Raw genomic sequence first — 12,122 nt, forward strand, 5'->3', positions numbered from 1 at the left:
CCTCATTCCTAAAGTATTTCCAGCACCTTTCCTTACTGCCTTATATGCTCCTGGGTGTTTGCCCCAGGGTTTCATTGCAGCCAGGTGTGAATGTCTCTGGGAATTTCTTTCTGAGAAGTGTAACCTACCACTTCCCTGAGTTTGTTCTCTCCGTGGGCTATTGTTTAAATCAGTTTACACCTGCTGGGATATTTAACACAGGCTAGAAATAGTTACTGTTATATTCGAAGCTGTAATGCATATCCATGAATGGTTTCAAGAAGGAGATAGCCTAGACTCAAAGGGGTTGTTTATTTTGGGACTGGATTTTGACATCCTGCCCACACAAAGCAGCTTTTGACTCTGGGAATGTTCTAGCAACTTGTCAGTGGCAGCCCACCTGGACTTGCACCATGTGCATACCTTGTGTTAGGATCCAGCCCTGTAGGATGCACACCAAAGTAAACAGAAGTTCTAGCAGTATTGAAACAAATCTATGCAATAATATCCAAAGAAGCTCCCTTTTTCAATCATTTCACTCTTTTTTTTTTTGGATACTATTTATAATGTATTTGTTTTCTATTCTAGGAGTTCAGGGGGTTTTGCTCTCTCGGGTAAACTGCTGGGACTGGCCTGGTGTTTGCACGACAGAGAATGTCACCCAGTTTCCTACCATAAAGATTTACAAGAGGGGAGAGCAACCGTTAATGTACAATGGCATGTTGGGAACTGAAGAACTGACCAGCTTCATCATGTTGTAAGTGCCTGTTAATGGGTCCCCACACAGTAGGACTGGCACATCTACTAGATGATCTGGATACTTTATGGCCTATGTCATGGAATGCCTTTCTGGAAAAATAATGTCGGATCTGGTGGTAGACCTGATTTAGAAATCAGCTTAAGAACTTTCTGTGCTTTTTTTTTTTGTCAGAAACATCTACTCTTGAACAGTATATCCATCTGTTGTCACCGTCCCTCTCTGGAATTCATTCTGTTATTTTTAACGTGGGTCTCAGTCCAGGAAAACCCTTTGGGTGTGGACCTAAGGTGATGATGTTGGTGGCAAAGCCCACTGTGGTTTTATTGGAGGCAGAGCCAACCCATTACCCTAAACCAAGAGATCTCTGCAGTTTAGCTGAGGGGTGTCAGCCTGTCCCATGTGCAGAAAAGATCTCAGAAAAGCCAGTTTGGCTTAGGGCTATTCTTTTCCCCGTAACCACTTCCAGTACCTTTCAGTGACTAGGCATTGCCATTCCTTCCCAGAGGTAACTGATTTTTGTCTACGGTGAGGTGTAATGGTTGTCAGGTTGGGTCGGGGCATTGTTGTTACGAGGATTTAGGTTGCCCTTTTGTCTCTTCATCCCAAAAGTGAAGAAGAAGGCAGCCCGTGTTGGTTCTCTTCCTTTCCATAGGAGCCGAGTTTCCTGCCCTCTGAAGCTGATGACGATTGATGAAGCAGAAGGGTACTTAAGAGGAGAGCTTCCAACTGAGCTGTCGTCCTATCACCACGCTTCAGTTCTAGGAGTATTTAGCACAGCCATGAGTAAAGGTTAGTGTGGTATTTATGGGTTAAGCACTCAATTTAATTCCTGACTGGAGATGGTTGATTCCAGATGCTTGGAAGTTCCTCCGTGTTTCGTTTTCTCTAAGTGACCAACCGTGTTTGCTCACATCAAAGCCTGCCTGGCACCACCTTTCTTACCTTTTGCAAGTAGATTTCAGGTAGTTCCACATGTGGGACCTAAGGTTTGAACCCTGACTCAAAGGACATTCAGCGGTTAGCTAGCAACTGTGGACATTTTTATTATACCCACTGTGGTAGCATCTGATAACCCTGACAGGTATTGGAGACATTGTGCTTAGAAAGTACAAAAAAACAATTTCTTGGGTGACCCAGGGCTGCATGACCATCTATACAAAGAATTTTGTGCAGATGTCCAATCTGAACCAATTACCAAGCCACAATTTGTGCCTATTGTCCCTGTTCTATCTCCTGCCCCTTACTTACCATGAAGAGTTTGTCTCTGTCCTCTTCATAAGCCCCCTTCAAAGTAGTTGTAGGCTGCTATCAAATCTCCTCGCAGCCTCTGACTGAACAAGCCCAGATCCATCAGTACTCCACACACAACATGTCACAGCATACTGTTTTGTAAAGAAATCCCTTTCCACTATTGGATCAACAGTCATCTTGCTCCTCATGCAAATGTGGAAGTTCCAGTCCTTCCAACCAACACACAATCTGAAATCTTAAAAAAAAAAAAAACAACACAATACCGGCTAACTCTGGGAGTTACTGCAGTAAAAAAGGGAGATTTTTTCTGATATTGGTGAAAATCAAAATTTCAGAGTATTTTTCATTTTGAAGCTTCATTGTGCCTGTAAACATGTTAAATGCAAATAAAACTACTTTCTTGCATGAGGAAGTCCATGGGAATCTAATATCCTCAGAGGTAAGAACAAAATAAAATGTCAGGAACCAACCAGAAAACATCTGGGCTGTGCTCACAGAGCCAGCTAATGTGCCTTGCTTCTTCTGGAGGGCCTGTATCTAAGTCTGTTAAATATAGGAGAAAATCTTGTTGATCTCAAAAAATCTTTAGACCATTTTTTCCTAGTTTTCATCAACTGAGCTCCAGAATCTTCCCTGTATCCCACATGTTCCACTCTTTCTAGTAATGGAGCCTGCATTAGCCCAGATGACAGGATCTCAGATAGTACGGGGGCAGGTTCTCTGCAGGGAACCTGCTTGGATCCAGGGGGACTTGCGAGCTGAGACTGTTTCCTGAACAGAAGAAGTTCATTTCCTTCTAGACCTGCTCTGTCTGTGGAAACAAGAGTCTTGGAGGTTTCCAGACAGCTCTGTGTGGAGCCCGCAAGATTGCCTGTTCCCTTAGGGCATGCTCCATCTGCAATCTGGAATGGCATCCGCAGTCTGGGTAACTCAGCCACAGATGCCAGGGGAGATGAAATACGCGATGCTTTGGCGGTGTGTAACCTGAGGGAGATTTGAGTGTCATGCAGAATAATCTGAGGGAACAGAAAACCGGAGCCAGTGGTTCTGGCACCAAACCCAGGCCTGGAGTCAGGGAAACCACATAGCTGTCCTTATCAGCCTGCAGACTTCTCTGGAATTTCCAATTATTTTCTCATGGCAAGAATTCCTGCTCTTACCTGAACCAGCAACGTGCCATGTCATTGTCCTCTCTGGTTAACTGAAACAGAGCAACGGGATGTCCAGTTAAATAAAGCCCTGTTCTTTTTCCAGCACTTAATGTGAGAACTATATTAAGAAACCATTAAGTGGGTCTAAGCTAAAAGAGGTTTGTCAGAAAAATCATAATGAAAATTTATTACAAAGAGGTACACAGTATTGCTAGGGCAATGAACGAGCGTTTTCCTGGAAACTAGAGGAACTTGTAGGAGAGGAGCTTGTTTGCTACTCAGAAGCGTACTTGGAAGCAAAACAGTGTCCTAAAATGTGCAGCAATTGTTTAAAAATACACCTGTGTTCCGTGCAGCTCTGGTAACATCGTAGGGCTTGCCAGCATCAGTGTAAACCAAGCAATAAACATTAGCTGATTGTCCTCTGTGTGTCCTCCAGCACTTTGGAAACAGGTAGGCTGCTTTTGATTTCTGCTGCGCATTTTGATTATGCCTGGGGCTTTGTGCGCAGACTGCTCGCTTAAACAGAAACTCGTGATCCCACTTATGCGTGGGCAGAACAAAGAAAGGACCAGCATGACCCTTGTCTTGTCTCCAGCATGGCCATAGTAGACATTAAGGAAAAGGATATAAGACACATTCAGAAGGATTTCTTTCCCTGGCAACATGGAACCTGCCTCTAATAATCAGCAATTTAAGGTCTTCCTTAGTCTAGAAATCTCCCCCTTGCTTTGTATCTAATAGCTGCTGGTGGCATAATCTGAATCTTTACTTGGTATCCAGAGTATGCCATGGCAGTGACGTTAGTCCTTGGAGGATTTTATGCGTGGCTGTGTATTTCCTGTTCTCTGGTAACTGGTGCACAAGCGTTTTGTTGGCTGCTGGGTATCGTGTTAGTAGAAATGGTGAATGATTGATCCTGATTCACTATTTGAGATCTTGCGTTGTCTAAACCATCCTTTGTCACTCAGCAGAAGCAGTCAGACACAATTAACAGCAGCAAAAGTAGAAAAACAGCTTAGCTGAAGCAGCTTCAAACTTTCACTCAGTACAAATCAAAATACACACTATGTAATCTACAGTCAAATAGTTTTCAGGAGAATAAAACATTCTCCAGTTAAAACAATTGGAGTTTTCTGGAAGTCTGCAGTTAGCAGTAAGTTCTCTCATGCTTGGTTTGAGACCCCTGTCTTTACCATGCCGTGTGCTTGACACTGTTTACCTACTAATGCGTACTCTTAGGTATGTAACTTTTCCATGCTCATGGAACTTTTCTCCTATTGTAGTGAAAATTTTCAGCAGTATTTTAATTTACAAGCCAGCTGGGTGGCGCCTTGGGCTGGAAGAAGCCACACAAAGATGCTGTAAGTACTGCTGGAGAGCGTGATTTCATGACATGCCTTTTGCTGTTGCTACAGGAATGAGGGAATCAGATCCTGCCTCTGAAAGCTGCAGGAACTATAGACTCTTCGTCCAGCAGTTTTCTTTCTTGTCGTTCCAAAATCCCGCTTTGAAGCTGTGCTTGTGCAATTCATGGGAGCTGTCATAAAAGGCAGCTGGGATTCCAGCTCGAGGCACATGCTGCAGTGAGTGACCAGTTCTGCGGGGAAATAAAACAGTGTTCTCAGGGGGATTGGTTTTCTAGGAATTACTTAAATAGCTTATTTGGAAGCACTTTGTATCTGTAGTGGAACTGTGTGAATTTAGGGGTTTCTTGCACAGAACTAAGAATGTTGCTGTGAGCTGTGTGTAACTCTGGGTATGTCACAGATAGCCCCCAAAACGCTGAAAAATTTGGAAGCGTGCTAGGAGAGAAGTGCGAAGTGGAATTTGATGGGGAGGAAAGGTCGTGGTGCAAATGAGCCTGATGAAATAAGCAAGCCTGGATTGTGCTGAATGTTGTCCTGATTTAGGAGAGAATTCCTGCAGCCAGGGCCTCTCCAGGGCAGCACTTGAGCACATGCTTACGTCTCAAGTAGAGTGTTTAAAGTTAAATGCCTGTGGAAGTGCTCTCCTGAGGAAGTTTGGATTTAAGCCTGCTCCTTCTATGTCAGGCTGGGTTCCTTAGTGCCTTATAGCACAGGGTGTGCTCACAATCTTCCTCATGGCCTTCTCTTCGGAAGCTGGACCACCAACAAGTTTCCAAAGGATTTCTTGCTGAAGCTCACGGTATTCCTTATTGGCTGGCCATATGGCTTGTTTTTGTCTCAGCACTGATAAAAACAAGGGACGAAAGAAAAACTGAATCTGGAAACCGGTGTCAGACCCATCCCGTGGTATTTTCTCTACATCACGAGATGAACTGGCCAACCTGTCTCACAAGCTTCGTGACACACGCGTTGTTTTTTGCAATGTCTGAGCTCCCAGTGAGCCACTCCTTTTAGGATCTGAGCTTCCATTTGGAAAGGAAAATAGTGTGAAGGAAAGCTCGTAGTCCCTGTGGTTCCAAGGGATCACAATGGAAAATACGGCCTTGAGTGTTGCAGGAAAGCCAGAGGCAAAGAACCAAAAAGTGACCAGTTTGAGCCAGCTTCAGTTTATTGAGGTCTGAGTCACTGGTCCCAAGTGCTTGGGTTGGCCAGTTGTGATACGATGGTATATGTTATGAGGAACACTAAACAGGATCTGAACGGTATTTTATTTGGATCAAGAAGCAATGTGGCTGTATCTGAATCGTAACCTTAGCTCTTGGGCAAACCTGACTTCTCTAAACTTCTCTAGGTGATTTCTCACTCTCCTTAAGTCGAAAGAGCCTTTTTTCGTTGTCTTCAGTTGCCTGGTATACAAAGAGTGGGAGAGCTGAAAAGTGCTGTGTTTTCAGGCTACTTTGGGCAGCAGCATTTTTATCTCTGATCTATAACTGCTAGGCTGGTATTTTACAAGCTCACACACTATGGCTTGTGTATTCTTACAAAGTTTGTCTCTTCCATGGAGTTGCCTAAAAGTTGAGGATCTTTTTTAGTTGCCTAAAAGTGAGGATGTTTTTTAAAGGCGTAAAACAGCTCTGGAGCCAGCTTCCTTTTGGGGCTGTGCTCTCAATCTCTCAGCGTGGATAGATTCGGCTATGATGGATTAAGGGAGTCCCAATCCATACTTCTTCATCCTCTGCCTGAGCTCACTGTCTGTGTAAGCCGAGTTGCAGACCCCAGCAGCCTCTGCATGTGGATTTGTGCTAGGACACTGCTCTCTGAACTGTGATAGCAGAGGTGCTGCACGCTCTTTGCAGCTGCAAAAAGCAGTAGAAGGCACTGTGTCTTCAAGGTAGTTAGCCTTTTGACCCTCGATGCCTGTAGCAGACCCTCCTGTTGGGAGGAGCTGGATAAGACCAGAAGACACTTTGGAAGAGGTTGGTTTATCTGCTGGGCACTTAACACTACTCCTGTTCAGTCATCATCCGTCATTTCCAAAAGGTCACGGAGATTTATGCAATTTCTGTTTAGCCTTGTAATTGGCCTCCTGTTTCTAAGAACACTTATGGTCTTTAAGTCCTTAAGGGCATTTCACTTTCCATCAATGTCTCTGTCATGCAGGTCCTGAAAACTCAGTGCTGGTGGCTAAAGAGCAGACACTGTTCTCATACTAGGAACTCTTTGCTTCTGATCCTTTCAGTTGCTGCCAGCTCCTCCCTCACGTAGCCTGTGGCCATGAGGCACATCCATTTCTCATCAGCCACTAATCATATTTTTGTTCACAACTAACAATTTGCTGTGGGAGGGTGTTATATATGCAGATGCGGTGATTTGGTTTCCAGAAGGAAGCTGCCACTTCTCCATTGTTTATTTATGTATCTTTGTCTTTTTTTACAGCCAGGGAAGCTTTCATAGAGGCAGGAAGCATCTTAAGTGGGCACGTGACAATGGGGATGTATTTTGAAGACGATGCCTTGGCTTTGTAAGTTGTTTGCCTTTTTCTTTGGTGAGAATTCAAACTGGCCTGCATTTAGCAAAAGCTACTGCCTAAGCTGAGCATTTATCAGCAGCCCCAAACAGCTACAAGTGACTTGGTTCTGTAGCAGGATTGGTCAGGACTCTGCCAAGGGGACATGTAGCTGTGATTCTGCCACTGATTTATAGCCCATCCAGAGGCAACCTAATTAACCCCGTTGTAATGAACAGTCCCTTCCTGTTGTTCAGCTCACTATAGGTATTTTCAGTCCTCCAGCCCTGCCAGTCCCCCCTGTGTTTGTTGGGTTCCCCATAAAAAAGGGCCCAAACGTATGGGGAAAAAACAGGCTGCAAAAATGGTACCTTCTAGCTAGGATCAGTGTGCAAAAAAAGAAGAAAAGAGTTCTGCCCTTCTATTTCCATTGAGAAGAAATGAAGACTTGTGATTCTTCTGCCTCTCTGCATTCCCTTCACTTTCTCTTTCCCTCTTCCCTCTCCTGATGCTGCAAAAGTGCATGCTGAACTTGGGGTGGGTGGGCAGGGAAGCATAGGAGGGTTGCTGCAAAGCCAGAGATGTAAATTTAAGTTTTGCTCTGGTGGTCGCCCCCAGTTGCCACTAGCAGCCAAAAGAGAGTCAGTGTGCTACTTGTGACTGCTGGCAGGCTTTATACCAAGGAGTCCTCGGCTAGTGGTGGAGTGGGGATTGTGTCTGGGTGCTGGAACATGGTTTGAAAGCCCTTACATAAATGCTGGCTTTCCATCGAGCTGCCTTGGTGTCCAGCAGACTGCCTGCCTGTAGCACTGTAAAAGGCATTAAACTCCTTTGGTCTCATCCAGCTTCCCGGTGGACGTTCACATCTGGCTGCGAGAGGTTTGCAACTGCCAATGCCAGGAAAGAATCCACCTCTGTCACTTCTAAAGTTTATATTGCAGTGGACTTTTTTTTTTTTTCTTGAAAAACGTGACCACCCATTTCCCTCCCCTTGGCAAGAGCCAGACATTCCCACCATTTCCAAGCATGACTTTGGGCAGGTGTACCCTCTTCCTGGAGGAAAAGTGCTGGAAAAATACAGCAGCCTTCCTCCAGCAAGTATGGTAAAGGCGAAGGCGAAGCTTTCTTGTTCAGTTCCTGATCGATTGAGAGCATAAATTGAGGCCCTAACTTTAAGCCAAATTGGAGCTAATAGGATATGGGCATGTGTCAGTGAATACACTTAGCTGTATCATTAATACTCACTCCACCAACTGGCAAAGTTGTTTGGATTAGATTGTGAGAGATGCTTCCGTGCTTATAAATGCAGGTAGATCCAGAAGAGATCTTCGACTTGTCCTGACATCACATTTCCATCAGGAATTGGCCATCAGGGCAGCGTTAAAAATCCCCAAAGGTCCTTGCCCTGTTTTCCAGGTGTGGGTTTTAACAGCCAGTGATGTAGCAGCGAATTATTTTCATTAGTTTTTTACAGGTATGCTGCATCACATGCATCGTGTGTTTGATGAGATACTGGACATTTTTGTGATGCGCATGGAAAATAAAAATGTATATATGTTGGCAGTACGTCTCTATTAACTAAAGCGTGCTCAAAGCACCCACCGTGGTCAGGTATTAAAAGTGAGGCACTGCTAGGCCTGTTCAGCCCTGGGGTAATGGCGGATGCTGAAGTCATAGCCAGCAGCATCAGGGTGAAAAACCTGCGCCCAGGAGCTGAAAGATCTTCTTCTTTCTTCCCTAATGATCTCTGCCCAGCTGATAGGAGGAAAAAAGCGATGGAGGGCAGGATGGTCTTGAAAAACAAAAAGACACCGATAGAAAAAGTCTGTGTTCTGTCAGCAGTGACACATGCAAGAATATACCACTGTCCTCCTGCTCCAGCCACAGCCTGGAGTGTGCTCCTATTTAGTTGGAATAGTTAATACAGTTTATATTGATATTAATTCTGCCAAGTTTGGATTTTGGCTGTGGAAGGTGTTTTTAGCTGTGATTTGTGGGTGAAGCTACTGTAGATGGTCATCTTCTCAACTGTAAGTAGAAAGTAAACACTTACAGGAATTCCTTATGCAAGAGCCAGGCTCACTTCCCTTCTTTAAAGAAGAAAAGCTATTTTTTTTTTTGCTAGGCTCTCACGAAGGAAATGTTTGTGGCTCCCCAGTCACAGAAAGCTGAGTCTTGCTCACATTTCTCTCTTCCCAGAGAAAAAGGTATGCAGAATGCACCAAGAATGGTCTCAGCAAAACTGTTTGCTCAGCAAACACCTGATCAGTTGGTAACAAATGAAAAAAAAAAAAACATAAAAAAACACTAAGGAAGAAATGCTTTGAATGAAGTCATTCTTTATTTCTCACATATTTAGATGTCATAGATTCCTGCCAAGTATTTGTTTGCAGATGTTTTTGATTTAAATGTAAGGCTCATATTACCCATCTAATACCCCTACTGTGTAAATAGAAAGCTGTCATAGGCAACAATGCAACCACTTGATATGTATTGGTCACATTACCAGTGAGATAAGACGTGATTGCTTTGTAGGCTTTATCGATTGGATGGATAATTTGTTGGTTTTCTGGCAGTATTTAGGAAACTTCCTTATGAAAGGCAGCTGAACAACTTGATCTTTTAGACATAGGGAACAAGAGTCTTTATCTCCTCTTTAGAAGTGATCGAGCCAGAGAGACACTTTAAGACCTGGGGGAGCTTGAGAAGTTCAAACTTCCAGAATGTCTAACGTTTTACCATTCTCAGACAACAGCAAATACAGGTTAATATGAAAAACTACAGGCAGGAAAGTTAGCGACCTTCATAATAGACCAAAGGATTCCCCGCCATAAGCAGGGATGTGAAATAACTTACTTGACTGGAGGAGCTCTTGGAGCCTAGGCAGAAAGGAGAAAGCGTAGCTCAGGACTGGATTTACAACTATTTTTGGAAGAGAGAAGAATGTGTAAGATACAGCCCTGGCTTTTGGTGGGCTGTGAGAAGGCCAGAGCTATCTGGCCTTCTTGTTGATGTCAAAATACGATGGGAGTTAAGAAACTGCAGTGCTTCCATGATCTGTAGAAAACTGGGTTGTTTCTGATAGGGAAAAAAAAAAAGTGTTGAAATGGCCGTAAAACCAAAGATTTTCCGGAATGGACTAACAAAGCAGAGGATACTCCACAGTGAAACTGAAAAGGCTCTGAGAAATCCAAGAATGGGGTAGCAAGGAAGTCACAACATTTGAAAGTCTCAGGAAAGTGCAAGGTCGTTACTGCTGCTCTTGATCAAGATACCAGTGCAGATCATGGGTGACCCTTAGAAATTTGCAGTGGCAAATTTCCAGACAAGTAAGTGCTGTGATGGGGAACGGGAAAGGCCTGCATTTGAGCTGAACATCATGGAAATGTGTTGTCTGCAGTCACCTTCACTTTGTTTGTCATTGTGACCCAAAACAACAAACACCGAGATCTTTAAAGCAAATTTGAACATATCTCTATCCCATTCAGAAGTGCTAAAATAAGTGTCCAAGCTGGATTTGCCTGGGCAAACCACAGAGGGGAGTGCAATTGGTTGTAACATGACTTTTCTATGAGCTTTCCTTTATTAAAAATTACTGTTCTGCTGTAGGATGAATCTGTGTTGCACCTTTTTCATATGGAAAAAAGAAAAGGCAGATTACCTTTGAAAAGGAAATCAAAGGCATGCTACCTGACAACTTCCACAGCCCAAAATGTTCCTATGCCTCTCTCACGTGGGCTCACTTCCTCAGTAATTTTAGTGCCTCAGTCTCTGAAAAATTACCATCAGCCTTCGAAAAATAAACTACAGACAGCCCCCAGAGCAGTCAAGGCGGTTTACTTCCTCAGTTTCGCCCTTCCTCTGGGCAGTGACATCTGGAACCCCCAGGGACTGAAGTTCCTCAAACTTCCAGAAAATTGCTCACCCGTCTTGGTGTGGTCTGTGTCCTTTCATTGCCCAGACTTCTCCTATTTTTCCTCTTTCCACCTGCTCAGCTTTTCTTTAAATACTCTTGAACCCTTTTACCAGAAGAGCATTGGGGAACAAAGAATGGGCTGGTTTCTCTGCTAAGAGCAAGTTCAGAGGCTGTGCGTGTTGCTGTAACGTAGTGCTGGACTTCAGCAACACTGCACGTCCACCGAGACAAAAATCAGCACGTGGAGCCCAGTTCCTGTAGGCTGGTGTCCATCAGGTGCAGTCTCAGGCCTCTGTTTGCTATGGCTTGGGAGATGCTGTAAAGTGCTGCGTGGATATTTGCACACCTTAGGTGTGAAAATGAAAGGTAAATGCCAGCAAATCCTTTAGACTGTGGTGGATTTTTCACTGTTATTTCCTGTTGGCTCACACTGGGACTGTGCAGGGACTTGGAGAGGGAACGATGGAAAATGTGGCGTGCAGGGAGGCAGTTAGGGGCAGCTTGGGACCCTTTCCTCCTGCAGGTGGTCTGCACGGCAGGGTTTCCAGCACCACTTCCCCATCACCACTTTTAACCGTGAGGATGCCAGCTCTGTGTGCAGCAGGTTTGGTGTGTGCTAAATCCCATGCCCAGTTCTTGTTGCAGTCACTTTTTCAGGTCCCGTAAGTACGCAGTGTCTCCCCCAGCCCTCCTCCTTGCCAGGAGCGGAGATCGGAGTGTGGAAGGCATCGCTTTGTCCAAAGAGAGTGCGCAGGACATCGTGCAGATGATCAGATACAGATTGCTGGACACATTTGTAAGTAAAAAAAATAACTGTTTTTTTTTTTTTTTCCATTGCGGTCATTTTCAGAAGCTCTGATTATAGCATGGAGCTGCGCAGAATAAATATGTTTGCTCATTATTTCTGTCGTGCTGAGTTACATTTGTATGTGTGCTTTATGACTTGGACCAGACAGCCTGGACAAGAATCTGTTGTTTGGAGTGTGGTCTCATGGGGCGAGACCTGGGAGTCTCTCAGCTGGCTTGTGCTCACAGTCCCAGACCCACTGTTGTGGCCTTGGCTTGGCCTCCTGCAGGGCCTGCTCCCTGCCTCTTGCACATGAGTTTCAGAAGCTGTGTGGAGCTGGGCTGAGCCTGCCTTGCTTCTCTGCTCACCCCCCTTCATCTCAAAGTGCACCGCTTCTCCTTC

At 44.6% G+C, this 12,122-nt stretch overlaps 1 protein-coding gene across 6 annotated transcripts in view; it reads left to right on the forward strand.

The window, feature by feature from the left end:
• TXNDC16 (thioredoxin domain containing 16) overlaps positions 1–12,122 on the forward strand; it is a 49,899-nt gene that overhangs the window by 24,723 nt on the left and 13,054 nt on the right. For 4 of the 6 annotated variants that reach the window (XM_035551340.2, XM_035551345.2, XM_035551344.2 and 1 more), the window contains exons 14-17: positions 568–736; positions 1,392–1,528; positions 6,948–7,032; positions 11,591–11,729. In XM_035551340.2, the coding sequence (XP_035407233.1) occupies positions 568–736; positions 1,392–1,528; positions 6,948–7,032; positions 11,591–11,729 (530 nt within the window). Of the gene's footprint in view, positions 1–567; positions 737–1,391; positions 1,529–6,947; positions 7,033–11,578; positions 11,730–12,122 lie in introns of all 6 variants that reach the window. The other 2 variants (XM_035551338.2, XM_035551339.2) reach the window with 1 other exon arrangement.

This window comes from Cygnus atratus, chromosome 5 (genome assembly GCF_013377495.2).
Source record: "Cygnus atratus isolate AKBS03 ecotype Queensland, Australia chromosome 5, CAtr_DNAZoo_HiC_assembly, whole genome shotgun sequence".
NCBI classification, from domain to species: Eukaryota; Metazoa; Chordata; class Aves; order Anseriformes; family Anatidae; genus Cygnus; species Cygnus atratus.